Raw genomic sequence first — 18,909 nt, 5'->3', positions numbered from 1 at the left:
CACACTTTCTCTTATTGCTGCATTTGGTTTGTTTTTTTTCGGTGAACCCTTTCACTATGCACTACATATTGGCGGCTAAGTCATGTTTGCCAAACTCAGTGGATGCTAAGACCCCTCACCAGAGAGTAGTTAAGGCATTCTCAATCTAGTTCTTGCGTGCTTGGCATCCATAATCCATTCTCCAGTGAAAGAGAAAAACAGAGTAGGATTGCAGATAAGGACCGAAAGCCTCGTCTCATTGCTCAATTTGCTTCCTTTGGCATTCCACAGACTCCAATTGTGTTCTGGTATTTCCTTCACTGCCTGGCCACCAAGGACCCTTTAGTCTTAATCTATACTTTCTTGAATTCTGCTATTGCTTGTGCTTCCACTGCCTGCACTGGGAGGCCATTCCATGCATCCACCCTCCTTTCCGGGAAAAATAGTTTCTAATGTTACTCCTGGGTCCACCTTGTTTGATCTTCATATCACAACTCCTTGCCCTAGAGCTTCCTTTCCAGTTGTTTACAATAATCCTTAGTTATCCACGTCAATGTTGCTTGCATTTAGGAGCTGTGGTCATTTTAATCAAGTATATCCTGTCCTTAAGAGGCAAAACATTTAAGTTTCCAATTCCTTAATTATCTTATACAAAAGGATCTTTATGTTCACTCTTCCTTTGCGATGATTGCTGGTTGAAGGTAGTTTTGCTTCAGAAGAACAGCATATCCTAGGGTACCTATGTGGTGAATGTTTTTTTTCCTCCCTTTATGATGGTTTTAGTGACGTTTATGAGGGTTATCTACTTCTGCCAGAGTTGTCAGTCTCTAGGGAGTGGTACAGATGCATCAGTCCCTAAGGGGAGGGAACTGGTGCATCTACAAGACCCTTTCTATGAACCATAACAGTAATATGAGACATCCAATATGGTATTGTGCGCATAAAGTCTACCGCAGTGATTCCCAAACTGGATTCCACAAGCAAGGAAGTTGGTGGTGTGCTTTAGCCGCTGACACTAGCACTGGCACTCCTGCACAAGTTCAGTTCACATAGACATCTAAATTAAATTAAATACTGTTTTGCTAATTTCACACAGGTGTCCTGATATGAAATTTACCCCATAGATGACAATTTATTAGCCTACAAGAAATTTCAGTTTAGCAGTCATTTGTGCAAATTTTTACTGAAGTTACAAATGAGCTCCTGGCTAGAGAATGGCACGGGGACAGATTTTCCCCCGTCCCCATGAGTTTTGTCCCTGTCCCATTCCTGTAAGCTCTGCCTTAACCTCACAAGCCTTGAACACTTATGATTTTAAAGTGTTTGAGGCTAGTGCAGATGAGGATGGAGCTTGCGGGATTAGGGCAGGGGCAGGAAAAGAACTCGCGGGGATGGGACAGGAAAATGAATTCCCGCAGAGACGGGGAAAAATCTGTTCCCGTGTCATTCCCTACTTCTGGCTCACTAGAATCTATTTATTAATAATAAACTTCTATGTGAAAATGTATTTGTGTTCTTGGCTGTGGGAATGCAAATGAAATCTACAAAAAATTCCCTCTTCACAGCCAGTGAGCTGAGGTTAAAGGGTCAACAAGGCCCTATTTAAAATCTTCCCAGGTAGCTGGAGGGGGGGGGGGGGTGTCTTGAAAGCTCTTGAGGGTCGATGGAACCTTGGGGGCCTGTTAACCCCTTTCCCTGTAACGGCTCCAAATGTGAGGCATTTCCCCTGCCTCCTAAAAGCCTTGACCCTATGTTTATCCTGAAGGAGGCAGGTCCAATCAGGGCTCTCTCAGCACAAAAAAAGATGGAGGTGTAAAAATTGCTCCCTTTTCATTGTCTCCCCTGCAGTGGCTGTGGTGTAGTAGGCAGAGTGAGGGTCCTAGTGGGTATGTTGCACAGGACATAAGTCTGGCTCAGGAAGATCCTAGGGCAGATTCCTGGTTGCTCTTACCCAGCTGGTACCATCTTGGAAAATGCAACCATCTCTGGGAACAGGTGACTAAAATCATCAGAAACAAACAAAAAATGTTGATGATTTTTGTAATACAACTGTCCAAAACCTCATCCATTTATGTTAAAAAAAAAAAAAAATTAAAAGTTACACAAGTTCAAACATGAAAAATCACCTATTCACAACATTTTGGCCCTGATTCTGCAAAGTGCCACCCGATTTTAGGCAGCTGTAGGCGTCCTACAGCTGTCTAATCAGCCAATCGGGATGCACGTTTTTAAAAAAAATACTCCCCAGGCAGGCCGCCTATATTGAAGGCGCCTCCGGGAGCCTAGGGAGCTTAGGCAAACCTAGGCGGCCCTACACGTCTTCCTAGTAGAGGAAGAGACGCTTAAAATGTAGGCCAGCAAAATGTTGGCCTATATTGTAAGTAGACGGGGCCGCTATACTTATTGCGGCAAGGGATCTCCTTGCCGCAATAAGTATAGCGGCCGTGGCCACCTGTCCGATCACCGGCAGAAGGGTGCCGAACCCCTCCTGCCGGAACACCCCCCCAAACTTCCAATCGCCGGCAGGAGGGTTCTGAACCCCTCCTGCCGGAAAGCCACCCCTGACCCCCGAAACTGTAGATCCCCGGCAGGAGGGTGCCGAACCCCTCCTACCAGAACCCCCCAAACTCCCAATCGCCAGCAGGAGGGTGCCCAACCCCTCCTGCCGGAAAGCCGCCCCCACCCCCTAAAACTGTAGATCGCCGGCAGGAGGGTGCCGAACCCCTCCTGCCGGAACCCCTTCGGACCCCCCATGCTAACAACCTCCCCCCGATGACTCCTCTAACCTCCCCCCAACTAACCTTTAAATGTTGGCCGGCTGGATGGGTCTTGCTGCCGTCCAGCCGACAAGCCCGCCTCGTCGAAATGAGATGGGCCCGCCCCTTCCTGGCCCATCCCACTAATCCTAAGGCCTGATTGGCCCAGGTGCCTACGAGCCTAGGCCAATCACACCTGGAGAAAAGATGGGGAGAAGATAGATGGGAAAAATAAACTTGGTGAAGGGGGAAAGATGGATGGTAGAGGGGGGAGATGGACTTGAGGGAGATCATGGAGAGGTGAGAGAGATGGTGGAAATGGGATTTAGGGAGGGAAGGAACAGAAAGGAAGAGAAGTTGGACACAAGGGATGATGGGGGGATAGAAATACTGGATAGGAGGGTAGTTAGAAAGAGAAAAGGAGAGCTGGTGGGGAAGGAGGGAGAGATGCTGGATGACAGGGTAGTTGAGAAAAGGAAAGATGGTGGATCTGGGCAAGATACCCTGGCAAGCAAGTTATCAGAAGACATTTGTTGCAGAGCCTGGGACCAATATAATTTGAAAAATGACCAGACAACAAAAGTTAAAAAAAATAAAATAAATTTCTGTTTTGTGATTATAACGTGTCAGATTTGAAATTTGTATCCTGCCAGAGCTGAGCTAGGATTTAACAGAGAGAGGAAAAGTCTTTTTTTTGTTTGTTTATTTTGTTTACACCTCAGCACCAGTGTGGGTAGGAGAGGGCAGAGGGTGAAGAGGCTATAAAATAAACTCACCAGAATGTTTGGAAAAAAACACCCAATAATACAGGAAAATCGAATCGAATCAAAAAATCGATTCAATAGGCTGAATCAAGTCGAAATATTTTTTCCTGAATCAGGCAGCACTAGTCCTGAGCTGCAAAGCCTTCCTCCCTCCCTGAAGCCCAGAAGTAGCAAAAGCAGGCGGTGGTCCTGAGCCGCAAACCCCCTTGATTCATCTCTCTCTCCCTTCCTTACCCAAAGCGCAATTAGCAGGAGGCAGCCTCAAAACAGACTGCTTGCGGCCAGCTCCAGCAGGGCCTTTCCTCTGACGCGTTGACACGTTTGTTTTGAGTCTGCCTCCTGCTGACCGTCTGCACTTCGGGTAAGGAAGGGAGGGAGCAAAGGGGTTTGCGACTCAGGACCGCTGCCTGCTTCTGCCATTTCGGGGCTTGAGGAAGGGAGGACAGCTTTGTAGCTCAGGTCCGCTGCCGCGCTGGTGCTTCGGGACGGGAGGAAAGGGGGGGTTTGTGTCTCAGCTCCTTCCAGGCTTGGACACTTGATGGAAGGAGGGGGATTTGTGGCTCAGGACGCTGCTGTGCTGGTGCTTTGGGTCGGGAGGGAGGGGGTTTGTATCTCAGTTGCTTTGGGGCTTGAGGGAGGGGGGATTTGCAGCTCAGGATGTTGCTATGCTGATGCTTCAGGTCGGAAGGGAGGTGGGGTTCACAATTCAAGTTCTTTGGGGCTTGAGGGAAAGGGATTTGCAGCTCAGGACCACTGCCGCTGACTTTCCACAGGTGATGTTCTTTCCCATTTTGGTAAGAGTGCCAGGTAGCCGAGATTCTACTGTATACATCAGCCTCTTTGGGGCTTTTTACCAAAGTGTTCTAAGCAGTTGGAACATGAATTAAGCATGTGCACAAGCATATCATGCTGGCAGGACAGTGCCCACTAAGCCACATGCTAACTGCATAGCCTTTTATGGGATGGGAAATAGTAGGATTATGGGTGTGGAATGGCCAGCGCAGGTAGCGCATGGTACATTACCGTGTGCTGTTACAGTTAGCATGGATATGCTTACCACCTCCAAAGACCCAAGGACCCTAGGGGAGGGTCTTCTAGGCTCCTAAATAGAAGGTAGTAGGTACATCTGTGCTAACTGTGCATACATTTAACATGCAGTAAAGAATTATTCTGTGCAGTAACTGTATGGAAACAGCCCCAACAGCACACAAGCATTGCACTCGCTGCATTCAATATCACTCACAAAGATGTGAAACAGCGCCAGCCCAAGGACAGATCCCTGTGACAACCACCTTTTCCTCTGAGTAAACTCCATTTACCTCTACCCTTTGTCTCCTTCCACTTAACCAGCTTTTATCATAAGCAAATTCTAGTACCCAGCAGCATTAAAAGAGATTAATCGTGAAAACATTTTAAAATATATATTTTTAACTTCTTTCACAGATGGAAAGTACAAGTAACCCCCCCTTTGTCCCAGGTACATTACAGAGATTGTGAGCCTGCCGGGACAGGCGGGAAAAAATGCTTGAGTACCTGAATAAATTCATGTAAACCATTTTGAGCTCACCTGGGAGAACGGTATTGAAAATTGAATAAATAAATAAATAATCCAGTCTGTTACTTTATTGTCTATACCGCATGCATTCAGTTTATCTATCAATCTCCTATAAGAACATAAGAATTGCCGCTGTTGGGTCAGACTAGTGGTGCATCGTGCCCAGCAGTCCACTCATGCGGCGGCCCTTGGTCAAAGACCAGTGCCCTAACTGAGACTAGCCCTACCTGCGTACGTTCTGGTTCAGCAGGAACTTGTCTAACTTTGTCTTGAATCCCTGGAGGGCATTTTCCCCTACGACAGACTTCGGAAGAGCGCTCCAGTTTTCTACCATTCTCTGAGTGAAGAAGAACTTCCTTACATTTATACGGAATCTATCCCCTTTCAATTTTAGAGAGTGCCCTCTCGTTCTCCTTACCTTGGAGAGGGTGAACAACCTGCACTGTGTCAAAAGCTTTCTTAAAGTTCAAGTACACCACATCTAGTGCCCCTCCCATATCCAACTGGTTGGTCACCCAGTCAAATAAATCAATCAATCAGATTTGTCCGACAAGATCTGCCTCTCAAAAAATCATGCTGACTTGGGTCCTGCAGTCCGTTTGATTTTAGAAATCTCACTATTCTCCGCTCAAGAAGCGTTTCCATTAGTTTACTCACTACCGAGGTCAGACTAACTGGCCTGTAATTTCCAACCTCCTCCTTACTTCCGCTTTTCTCTAGTCTTCCGGGACCATACCAGACTCTAAGGAAGCATTGAAAAGATGAGATAATGGAAGGACTGTCTAGCAAAGTTTGTCTTTTTGTGGATGATACCAAGCTCTGTAATAGGATAGACACTCTGGACGTTGTGGATAATATGAAGAGGAATCTGGTGAAACTTGAAGAATGGTCAAGCAATTGGCAATTAAGATTTAATGGTAAAAAAAATGCAGGGTTATGCACTTGGGCTGCAAAAATCCAATAAAATGGTATAGTATAGGAGGCAAGGAACTTCTACGTGTGGAAGAAGAGCGGGGCTTGGGGCGATTGTGTCTGATGATCTCAGGGTGGCAAAACAAGTAGAAAAGACCATGGTCAAACCATGAAGATGTTGTGGATGGGCATTCGGCCTTTATCTGCCATCATGTTTCTATGTTAATTTTTCCATCTAACACATAGGGCTCCTTTTACAAAGCCTCGCTAGTGGTTTAACGTGCGTAATAGCATGCACTAAACTGCCGGACGTGCTAGCCGCTACCGCCTTCTCTTGAGCAGGCGGTAGTTTTTGGCTAGCGCGGGGGTTAGTGCGTGATGAAAAGTCACGCGCGTTAACCCCGCTAGCACGGCTTTGTAAAAGGAGCCCATAGTAAGAGCAAAACTTCACCACACTTTAATAAATGGAATATTGGTCACAATTTAAAACAAAACAAAGGTAGAGAATGACACAGTGACAAAATTCATCACCGTTCCCGTCTCTGCGGATAACCGCGGGAAATAATCCCATGTCATTTTCTAGTGTCTATTTCAACCTCGGTCCTTCTACACCAGCATTCTTCAAAGCAAAGCTTGCGGGTCAGTGGTTGTGCCCAATTATACTCTGCTTCTTCCCTCTCTCCTTAAAGAATGACACGAAGATGGTTTCCTGCGGTTATCCGCGGGGATGGGAACGGTGAAGAATTTTGTCACCGTGTCATTCTCTAAAAGGAACTCAAAAGTTTGCTAAAGTTAAATGGCTGTTGTTGTGGACTGTTATACATGGAGCTAGAGTCAGCTTATTAGCTTTTATTTCATATAATTGTATGATTGCTGCTGTGTAGATATGTCTTTCAATATAACATTTAAAAAATATTGTATAGCATATGTACATATTCCTTGGAAATACATATGGCACTGACCTGAGTATAGGACAAGTTTTAAACTTAATTTTTTAAACCTTTGGCACGTCAAAAACCCAACCACGTTTTATAATTGGAGCCAAGCACCTTCCCCAAGGAAAACTTGGTTTCAATGCCCAAATCAGTCCACTTGCAGCGGCATTAATTAAAATTGTCTGGATGCTCCCATATTTAAGCCCAGCTGTTGAAACATTTTCCTTTTATCACTGTGCTTCTTCCTTCCAAAGATAGGCCTGACAAGGGAGAGGACAGGAGAATTGTGTCATAACTGGCAGGGGAGAATGCAAAAGCAACCAACAATTCATATTTTTCTTTTCTGTATTGATCTGAATTCAAAAGGGTCATCTTATATTTGAGAACGTCTTATAACCAGGCCCACCACAGTATATACATATATTTGCCATATTGTGGGTGCACGGAAAGGTCAACCTCATCTCATGCATTTTAAACAATTTAGAAATAATAACAAAATTTAATCAATTGAACTGACATTTCAGGAAATGGCATTCTGCAAAACCTACATCATGTGAAAAGCACTGACAGTCAAACTGATTTTGCTTTTCAAAAATAGGACACATTTCAAAGCCGAGCTGAACAGTTCAATGATTTGGAAACAGTTGACTTCCAGAGTTCTGCCTTTTCATAAACACATCTCAGAATCTTTGAAATGAAAACTACGTTGATAACGCAATGATTAGCATGATAGAAATAATGTTGTGCAACGCAAATTTCAAACATGTGAAAGGCACCGATAGTGCACGAGAAATTAAGAAACATCTGCTTTTCACGATTTAGCCCTTCAAACAGGAAGGATTCAGACAGGCAGAAAGGAAATACCACAGAGTCTGTCTGTGTACAAAGGCAGGGATCTGGCTTACCCTCTCTTAGCTTGAAGCTACTGTTAAGTTGAAGGAAGTTTCCTTTAATAAATCTTTCCAAGGAAGACATGAGCTGTGCATTTTAAGTGCAGCCCAGGGTCTATAAAAAGACTGACAAAGGCTGCTATGTTTAGTAGAGATCATCAACAAGAAAAGCAAGTGTGTGTGGAAAGAGATTATGTGATGTATCAGAGAATTTCTTAAGATAATGTCAAGGAAGAATATATGATAAAGAAAAGGGCCAATGAACTAAACAGCAAGGAGTTTTGCTGAAATGAGCTGGCAATGTGGGAAGTTTTTCTTGTGGTGCTGGTTCATTTAAATAATATAGAAATTAGTATTTTTCTTGTAATGTGTTCTGTACAGAACTGTGATCTTTATTGAAAAAACTTTTACTAAATGACCCTGTGTAGTTAAGGGCTCCTCTTATTAAGGTGCGCTAGGGCTTTAACATGCGGTATAGCGCGCGCTACATTGCCGCTGGCGTTAGTTCTAGAAGCGTAGCGCGCTGTAATTTCCTGCGTGCGCTAAAAACGCTAATGCACCTTAGTAAAAGGAGCCCTAAGTGTTATACACAATTTTGCTTTGTGAAATTTTTTGAATGAAATTTTGCTCATGCAGAATCACAAATAAGTTGATTTGCATGATTTTTAGTTATAATTCTGCAAAATGCAAATGACTTCATGAATTCTAAATGTCATGCGTCTAGAACAAAATATGGTTAGGACAATGTTATAAACCGGTGGTTCTTAAACCTGTCCTGGGGGACCTCCAGCCAGTTGGGTTTTCAAGATATCCCTAATGAATATGCATGAGGCAGATTAGAATGCTTGTCACTTCTATTATATGCAAATCTGCCTCATGCATATTCATTAGGGATATCTTGAAAATCCAACTGGCTGGGGGGTCCCCCAGGATAGGTTTAAGAATCAGTGTTATAAACTATGCTGAAATTACTTCCCATATAGCAAACTTTTACACAATTCAGGGAGTAAAGGACCTGTATTAATCTTAGTACAATTAGCATGGAAAATGCATGCTAATAAGCTGCAGAATTATTTCCGCAGAGGTAGCAGAGGTAAAGTTTTGCTCAATTTTTCATTTCCTTAATAGTGCTGAATCTTTACTTCACCTCCAGAAGGCAAGGTATAAAAAATTAGCCACCAAAGACTGGAGATCCTCAAGCTGGAGATAGGATTCCCAATTTCAGACTGCTGTACAGAAGATCTCCTGATTCTAAGGCCCTCAGGTCCCAAGAGATTTTGTCTTGCACTCTGGTTCAGGACCCCCACTCCCAAAGCCAGGGAGACCCTGTTCTATGATTTCTGAGTCATGAACACCTTGCTCTGGGGACCTTGTGCAATTTACTGTGCATATATGTTGGGGACTCTCTGATCCCAGAACAGTATTGAACAGGGGCCCTGAACCAAGGTGTCTTTAGCTTAGAAATTCTAGGGTACAGTCTCTTAGGCTTGGGAATCTCAGAGTACTTGGAATAGGATTAGAAATCTTCTGAAGTTAAATTAGATGTAAATTTAAGCTTCCATTTTAAATATGTACGTATTTTTAAAAAATTTGCTTTTATTTTAGTGCCGATACATTACTTCAGTGCTCTTTTGAAAATCATTAGTTTATTAAAGTGGAATTAAAGTAAAAAAAATTAATGTGGAAGTAAAAAGCATCTGCATTAAAATTATAATGCGGAGTTTGAATATAGTTTTATTACATCAGCTTGAATATGTGCAAAATTTAGCTAAATGGTAAACTATTTTCCATTTCAGTGACCACATAGGGTCCATGTTAACTGTTCACACCAAGCTCAATAAAATACTTAGGGCTCCTTTTATCAAGCCGCGCTAGCGGGGTTAATGCGTGTGACTTTTCATCACGCGCTAACCCCTGCGCTGGCCTAAAAACTACTGCCTGCTCAAGAGGAGGCAGTAGCGGCTGGCGCGGCTGGCAGTTTAACGTGCGCTATTACGCGCATTAAACCGCTAGTGCGGCTTGATAAAAGGAGCCCTTAGGGAGAAAGTCATTTTCATGGCTATGTGGCCACATATGCATATAAATAACCTGCTATAAAATACCGACCAGTGTAAAAATATGCACTTTGACACAATGGCATATATGAGGGAGATTTGAAAAGTTTGGTAAAAATCAAGTTAAACAGTGTAGTCGCCATTGAGGGCTATACATTTAGTCCAGTGAGTTTCCAGTTTTTTCACAAGGTATTTTTCCTACAATACAAGAAAACTGGAAACTGGCTAGATTTGGGGGCAAATTCTAAAATGGCATCCTGACTGTAGGCAGAGGTAGGCATCCTACCGCTGTCTAACCGGCCAATCAGGAAACACATTTTCTAAAAAAAAAACCCCAAAAACCCAAACCTGAGCCAGGCTGCCTACAGTAGGTGTCTGTTGCGGGTGCAGGGAAACATATCAGGACACTTAAGCTCACCTAAGGCTGGGCGTGGTTTCACCCAGAAGTGGCCTTGGGCGAGCTTAAAATACCCTATGTGTTTCCCTAGGGCCACGATAGACACCTGAAGTGTAGGCCAGCAAAATGCTGGTCTACATTTCAAATAGAAGTGGTTGCTGAGCTGATCATAGCTTGGAAATCTCCCTGCTGTGATCAGCTGAACGGCCTTGACAAGGAACCCCCCACACCCACCACTCTGAAGTCAGCTGGCAGGAGGAATGTCCACTCTCTTCTGTCGGAACTGCAGATGCCCCCTCCCCCCTGACAATTACCCCCCCCCAGCAGAAGAGATGGCCACTCCCTCCTGCCATCACCCCTCCCAGAACTTCCTTTACTCGGCGACACTTCCCTCCAGAGCACCATAGAAGGGGCCTTAGGCACCTACACCAACTAGAATCTTAGGCCTCCTTCCCAGTGCATCCATCGTCCTATCCCTTTTATTATTTTCACCCTTCTCTGTATCTTTTCTAATTCCGCTATATCTTTTTTGAGATACAGCAACCAGAATTGCACACAGTATTCGAGGTGTGGCTGTAACTTAGAGCTATAGAAGGGCATTATAACATTTTCATCTTTGTTTTGCATTCCTTTCCTGATAATTCCTAACAATCTATTTGCATTCTTAGCCACCGCCATGCATTGAGCTGAGCGTTTTAACATACTCTCAACAATGACACCTAGATCCTTTAACTGGGCAGCAACTCCTAACATAGAACCATGCATCATATAACTATAGTTCGGGTTCTTCTTTCCCACATGCATTACTTTGTACTTGCTCACATTAAATGTCATCTGCCATTTTGATGCCCAGTCTTCCAGTCTCACAAGGTCCTCTTGCAATTTTTCACAATCCTCTTACGATTGAACAACTTGTCATCATCAAATTTAATTATCTCACTAGTTATTCCCATCTCAAGATCATTGATAAATATGTTAAAAAGCAGCAGTTCCAGCACAGATCCCCTGGGAACCCCAGGGTAACGTGGGCATTGAGCACAGTAGGTGCCATTTTTCAAACTATCCCTTGCAATCCCTGAAGCAGCCTTTTGGCGAAACGCTATTTAGCCAACATAAGGTGGGGCAGGAAAAGAAGCTTGCATAGAGCCAGAGATAAGATTGTGACACACAGCCTGCATAAGAGCCATAGATAAGTTTTTGTAGTTTTGTTGATACAATGTTCCATATCAGCATTTAAGAACTGTTTGAAAGCAGCGTTTACATTTGGTTATGTGAACATATGACCAGCACTTTGAAAGCACTTTAAAATGCACTTTTGAATGTAATTTTGACTGCAGTAACAAATGCAGCTCTTTAAAATTCAGCAGCTGTAACACAGGTGGACAGGAAGTTTTTGCCAGTGACGCTAACCAATCCTCTTAAGTTAAAAAAGGTTTTTCCACAAGGGTCTGAAGCTTTTCCTCCTTGAACAATTGCTTCTGTGTTGTTTCTGTTGATTCTAATGCACTGATCCAGTTTATTTAGCTGGAATAGGGTTTTGGTTTTGATTATGAACCCCACTATTTACCCTTCTCCACCGAGAATATTGACCATTTAAACCTACTCTTTGTTTTCTCTTTCAATCAGTTCTTAATTCACAATAGGACATTACCTCCTATCCCATGACTTTCTAATTTCCTCGAAGTCTTTCACGAGGTACTTTTTCAAATGCCTTCTGAAAATCCAAATACACAGTATCAATTGGCTATCTTTATCCACATGCTCATTCACCCCTTCAAAGGAATGCAGTACATTGGTGAGGCAAGATTTCCCTCGACTAAATCCATGCTGGCCTTCTCTCATTAATCCATGCTTATGTACATGTTCTGTCATTTTGTTCTTTATAATAATCTCTAACATTTTGCCAAGCACCGATGTCAGAATCACTGGTCTATAATTTCACGTTGGCCACCCTCCAGTCTTCTAGTACTATACTGGATTTTAAAGAAAAATTACAAATTACTAACAATAGTTCTGCAAGTTCATTTTTCAATTCTATCAGCACTCTGGGATGTAAGGTTGTAAACCATCTGGTCCAGGTGATTTGCTACTGGTCAAATTGACCCATTACATCTTCCAGCATTACAGAGCAACAGACAGTCGATAGACACCAGGCTGTACAGTTTATTTTCCAAAGGCTTTGAGGAAGAATGTGGCTTAACAGTCAATTTAAATTTCTGAAAACATTGTTCTGAATGGATAATACACAGAAGATTGTTCCAAAGCTTAGGAGCTAGAAAATAGAAGGCTGAATCTCTAATCAATTCAAAATGAACTTGTTTGGCACTTGTCAGTGCTAGACAGTGTGAGTCTAGAGATCATGGGGAATAGGAAGGTGTATAAGGGTAATGATAAGGTGGTGAGCCTAAGGAAATAAAATGGTAACCAGAGCAAACAAAGAAACAGAGGTGTAAGATGGTCGAACTCTATTTATGAGCAGGACAATGCGGTCTAACAATTGCATTTTGCAGTGTTGGCAAAGGTATCAACTAGAAATACTTGCTTAAACAGAACTGTAATAATCCCTCTTAACTGTTAAGAGTGCATTAACTGCCTTTTTAAACACCTAACATGGAAATTCCTACTATAGCCAGGAGTGTGGCCTGCAGTTAACATGGGTTCCATTGAGACATGTTAACTGCTAATATGGTAGAAAACATGAAACAGAGTTGTCTACAATTCCAGAGGTGTAGTTAACTGCATTCTGCATTAGCAGCGACACCCTCAACAATTACTGCAGAGGTTTTGCAGCTACCGCTAGTTAACTTTTGTAGTTAAAGTACATCAACTGCAGAGCCTTAACGTGGTTTAATAAACAGGCCACATAACTGAATTTGCATTTGTTAGTTCATGTATCTTTAAAGTGTTCTAATAAGAGCAGTAAATTATTCCTATAATTTGCCCCACAAATATACCACCCGCTCTGTTAAAATAAACAGCTTTACCTTTTATGCAATAATCATTCTGTTTTATTTAATAATCTTAGGTGATAGTAAGTACTCAAAGGAACAGAGAATGATATAATAGTCTAGTAAGCTAATTCATGAGTCCTCTGCAGCAGTGAAGCTGTATGGACAAGATGGTAAACACTGGCACTTTGAATTACTATTTCTGTGTATGAGCCTCCAGAGTAACATGAATCCCAATTAAATCACTCAAGAGTCTCTATGAATTGGGTTGGAGATGATCTAGTTCTGAGATTCTCAGTTATGATGTGCATACTGCTCTGGCCTAAGCTATATGATTCATCATTACGGAGTTCACTCTTTCATGAACTAATGCACATTTCTTTAAAATAAAAAGGATGTGCACAACCCTTCCATCCCAATCAGTGGACTGCTTATAGCACTTTTAGGAAAAACATATAATTCCCAACACTTTTTACCTCATGAATCATTACGTTCTAATGCGTTCATGGTACGTTTAATGATATTCTCATATGTTGTTTATTAAACATAGCAGTACTGTCTGCATTAGATCTCAATATTTGTGCATGTATATACAGTATCTATGTGTGGTAGTGTGGTTAGCGGCTGGCTGAAGGACCTCACAAAAATGTGGTGCATGCACAGAGGTTGCAGGTAAAAGTCAAAACATGTTATTATTATGTACACAAAGGGACAGTAATCAGCTTTGTTACTCCACAGGCTTGGTCCCTTTAATTAGAGTCTCTCTCACTCAATATAATCACAGGGCTCCTAGCCAGGCTCAAACATAGTGGCTCTAAACACTGTCTTCAGGCATACACAAAATCAGGTTCTAGCTAGATATACTTACCTTGGCAGTCTTTCTTACATGTAAAATTAACTTCTGGAGGCTGAGCTGACCACACAAGTTTCCCACACCAGGAGAACACTAAGTCCTTATTCTATAAATGGCGTCCTACCAGTATCTAACTTAATTGGTAAAAGCCATTTTAAAAAACATTTTAAATATTGTTTAAAAAAATATAGGTGCCTAGCAAAATGGCACCTTCATTGCATCCAAAGAGGCACCTTAGAATGCCTCAGGGCGAAGTAGGCGTGATTAACACTGAAAATGTGTCCTTCGTAGATGCGATTCTTGTCAAAGGCATGTGCTGGAAACGTAGGCCTTTATTTCCGGCGCCTACTTTTGACGAAAGATGCACTTCTGTAAACAGCAATGCTGTGTGATTGACATGCAATCGGCGGCTGTCGATAACAGCGACATTTACAGAATCCAGCCCTTAGGCTCAGGTTGCTCTTCTTCCCTAGCACTTTTCTCAGGTACTGTAGCCTTTTCTCTGCATATGCTGGGAGGTCCTTATTCAGGGCTGTTCCATTAGAGGTCTCTTGACTTGGGGCCTCTCCCTAGGATACTTCTTCACTTGAGCCTTCTCTGATCTGTTTTGCTCTAGGGAATTTAGGGGCTCTTTTTCAAAGCACTTAGACACACAAAGTATGTACCATAGAAACCTAGGGTCAGGGCCGGATTTTCCTATAGGCTAACTAGGCTTCAGCCTAGGGCCTCAAGATCAAGAGGGACCTACATTCAAATTGTTAGCAAAATTAAAATTACACTATTCTAAAAACAGTGAACACTAAAACACTGAACCGAAAATAAGGAGAAATTCTACGCTTCGGGATCGGAACCGTCTCCGCCGCAACGGGGCGCCGACTCAGTTTCTCCCTTTCTTTTTCTTGCCCTGGGAGGAGGATCGGGGAGGGAAAGACGTCAGTCCGGAAACAGCTGGGCAAAGCCCAGCCCCGTGGGGAGAGAGGCAAAACGTGGATCCGTCAGGACAGGGCGGCCCAGACTGGCATGAGAGGGGGTGGGGGGGGGGGGTTAATGGAAGGCAGGCAGGCAGGATGGCATGGGGGGGTGTTCAATGGAAGGGGGATGGGAGACAGGCGGGCATCGGAGAGGGGGTGAGGTGAGGAAGGATGCACTGGGGGCACTATGGACATAGGAAGGGGCAATGTTGTGCGTTATGTTTGATTAGTTATTGTTACAAGTACTATATATGGTGCTGAGAATAAATGTCCAAATAAGTGTTCTCGACTTTTTTTAATTTATTATCTGTGTCACATTTTTTATAGAGGTTAGTACCAATAACAACATGTTTCATTTAACATACTGATATATATCACAGTAATGATGTATTTTATTATCTCTCATGTAATTTACAAACTTAAAAATGGGAGGTGAAAGGGCCTCATAAGTGGAATAGCCTAGGGCCTCTTTTCATCTAAATTCGGCCCTGCCTAGGGTACTTTGTGTGTCTAAGTGCTTTGAAAATGAGGCCCATAATCTCCTCCCTGCCTGAGTCTCTCTAATTTAGCAGATAAACACCTAGCATAAGATGATTGTTAGCACCAATGAGGGAGTGTTCTAAGGAATCCTATCTCTACCATTCATTCCCTCACACTATGCAAGCACACATGCGTACTCAAAATATGCCAGTGGAGAGCAATAATCAAACTCCTTTCTGCAAGCAAAATACTGATTTACCCATAGAAATGAGTTTTGTGATTACCCCTTACCCAGAAAATCATCTAGATCAGGGGTGCCCACACTTTTTGGCTTGCGAGCTACTTTTAAAATGACCAAGTCAAAATGATCTATCAGCAATAAAATTTTAAAAAACACAAAGCACACTGTACGCAGAAAACAATTTAATTATCATTTGTATTTGAGGTTTTTTTCAGAGGTCAAGGCAGATGACTTTAAAATATGCAATGTCACCTCAGTAACAACTATACAAAAATAGACAAATATACCCCCTCCATTTTTATTAAACCGCGATAGCAGTTTTTAGCGCAGAAAGCTGCGCTGAATGCCCTGCACTGCTCTTGATGCTCATAGGCTCCCTGCGCTAAAAACCGCTATTACGATTTAGTAAAAGGGGGCCATAGTGCAAAATATAGACAGCAAATATAAATTCTCAAAACGGACACATTTTGATCACTAAATTGGAAATAAAATCATTTATCCTACCTTTTTGTCTGGTGATTTCATGAGTTTCTGGTTGCACCTCCTTCTTCTGTAAAGCCAATATTTCTTTCTTTCTGCCTTTCTTTCTCTCTCCCCCTGTCCCCCCAAGCCATCGTGCCGATTTCTCCACTTCCCCGATTCGTTCCTTACCCCCACCCCCAAGCCACCACGCTGATTTCTCCCTGCTGCTTCCCCGAGCCAGGCCTGGTGCATACAAGTGCCAGGCTCACATCACTTCACCTCTGATGTCAATTCTAACGTTGGGGAGGAAGTTCCAGGCCAGCCAGGCAGCGATTGACTAGCCCAGAACTTCCTTTCCGACGTCAGAATTGACGTCGGAGGTGAAGTCTTGTGAATCCGGCGCTTGTACGTGCCAGCTTGAGGAAGCAGCAAGGAGAAAAAGATCGCAAAAGCAACGCGATCGACTCGCGTTGCCTTTGTGATCTACTGGTCGATCACGATCGACCATTTGGGCACCCCTGATCTAGAAAGTGGTGACATTTAGCCACATTCCACAATAACTGCAAATGCATGTCAATCATTAAGAAGGAGATAATCAACCTACCCACATTTCAAGAAACACCATGAGGTTGTTTGTTGGTTTTTTTTTTAAATTGAGGCAGTTTGCTGCAATAGTCACAGAAAAAAGATGTATAACCTTCCTTCGATTAAATGTTATATTTAGGATCCTCTTTTCAAAATGTTTTTTTTGCAATAGATTTATGTAGGGCAGCTGGCAATCTAGCAGTGTGGATGCCTACTTAATTCTCAGTGCCACTACTTTGATACAATTTTACCTGTTGACTAACATAAGTGTTGTAGGCATATTCTGGTCTCTTCTAGAAAGTGGGAGAAGTGAGAAGTGCAGTATTATAATCAGGTGGAGGAAGCTAAGTTTAAAAGAAAACTCTACCGAGTATAAATATCTGTTTCACTGGGCTAATTGTCTTTGGTCCTTACCTTCCTGGCCACTGACCTAAAACACTCAAAAGAATCCTTGAAAGGTAAAGGGTCATGGATATGATATACAGTGGTACCTTGGATTATGAGCATAATCTGTTCCAGGAGCATGCTCGTAATCCAAAATGCTCGTTTATCAAAGCGAGTTTCCCCATAGAAAATAATGGAAACTTGCTTTGATAGGTTCCCCCCCCCACGAGAACCAGCATTGCTCCCCCTGAAGGCCCCCTCTGCGATCCGGCACCCTCCCCCATGATTGGGCACCCTCCTGCCACGATCCGGCACCCCCCCCCCGCCGCGATTGGGCACCCCCCCGCCCAGCAGAAGAGGAGGCCGATCTTCAGGCACCGGCACCAAACACAGGACATGCCGGTGGTGCCCAGATGACGGTAAGAAGTGGCGGGGGGGGGGCCCAATCGCGTCAGGGGTGTGTGCCGGATCGCAGGGGGGAGGGTGCCGGATCGCGGGGGGCGCTCATAAATCGAGCTACGCTCGGTTTCCCGAGCCGCCGATTTTGCAAATGTTCTGCTCATCTTGCAAAACATTCGCAAACTGGTGCACTCGTAAACCGAGGTATCACTGTATTATCTTTCTCTATGCTGTATAGTAACTAAGTAAAGGTAACATAATAAATGACGGCAGATGGACCTGAGTGGTCCATCAATCTGCTCAACCATACATGCTCCATAAATTAATTTAGTTTAAATGGTCCTTTTTCTTAGATATTTCTGGGCCAGAAACCCAGAGTCCTGCACAAAGTGTGCTTAGGTTCCATCTACTGGAGTCTCCTTTTACTTGTAAAAAAGTACAGGATAACATTTGTTACTTTTATTATTACTGAAGTAATAATTTCACCGATTTTCACTACTTTTACTCAGTTACATCTGATGCTTATAGTTAAAAAGTAAAAGAGGGAAGAGAGATGTAAATGATGATTCCTCAGTAAATCAAATGATATAACAAAACCGGGAACAGAATTTTGCTTTTTCAAACCACATCACGCAAACAGTAGATCATCTCATTGTTCCGTGAAGACAGTTTATAAGAATAGTGGAGTTGCCCATGTTTGTTGAACTGATTATAGGTCTCTAGCAAAACAAAACAATGATGAGTTGGGTCACTTTGAAGTAGAGATGAAGCTGAAGCTGGTTGAAAGTCTAGATGAACAGACTGCTGGTCATCCCATGAAAAATTTTACATTGAAGTGACTGTCCATTGGATTGGTAGAGTCTTTAGAGAGGAAGTCTACTTGTCTGGTCTTAAGACTGAAGTATTCCCGCACATTTGATGTTCTTATATCAGTTCTCAAAGATATTCAGTCTGCTATCAGATGAAAAACTGTTAGAACAGCAACAGACAATGATTCCAACTAGAGAATGACACGGGGGGAAAAATCTGTCCCCATCACTGCAACGTCAACAGACCACCATCCCCTATACCGCCCCGTCATCCCCTTCACTGCCCTGTCCCTGCCGTCCCCTTCACCACCCCGGCCCCATAGCATCCATACTCAGAACTGCAATATTTAGCTTATTCCTTCCTTATAAATCAAAGTTCTGGCCGCTGAACTGGAGAAAGAGATGTTCAGCTGGCAGGGATTTGTTTATAAATTTTTATCAACACAACTAATATATTACTTTATCCTAAAGCAAAAGAAAATAAATAAATATAATTTTTTTTCTACCTTTTTTGTCTGGTTTCTGCTTTCCTCAT

General features: G+C 43.0%; 1 protein-coding gene across 2 annotated transcripts in view; it reads right to left on the bottom strand.

The window, feature by feature from the left end:
- Nucleotides 1-18,909, bottom strand: part of SKAP2 (src kinase associated phosphoprotein 2) — a 441,565-nt gene that overhangs the window by 7,711 nt on the left and 414,945 nt on the right. The window contains exon 12 of one of the 2 annotated variants that reach the window (XM_033930788.1): nucleotides 6,868-7,161. The exons of the other annotated variant lie outside the window; for it this stretch is intronic. Within the exon in view, the coding sequence (XP_033786679.1) occupies nucleotides 7,132-7,161 (30 nt within the window). The 3' untranslated portion in view covers nucleotides 6,868-7,131. Of the gene's footprint in view, nucleotides 1-6,867; nucleotides 7,162-18,909 lie in introns of those variants that run through there. 2 annotated transcript variants of the gene reach the window in all.

The sequence above is a fragment of the Geotrypetes seraphini genome, chromosome 2 (genome assembly GCF_902459505.1).
Source record: "Geotrypetes seraphini chromosome 2, aGeoSer1.1, whole genome shotgun sequence".
Lineage (NCBI taxonomy): Eukaryota > Metazoa > Chordata > Amphibia > Gymnophiona > Dermophiidae > Geotrypetes > Geotrypetes seraphini.
This window is presented reverse-complemented; position numbering and strand designations above follow the sequence as displayed.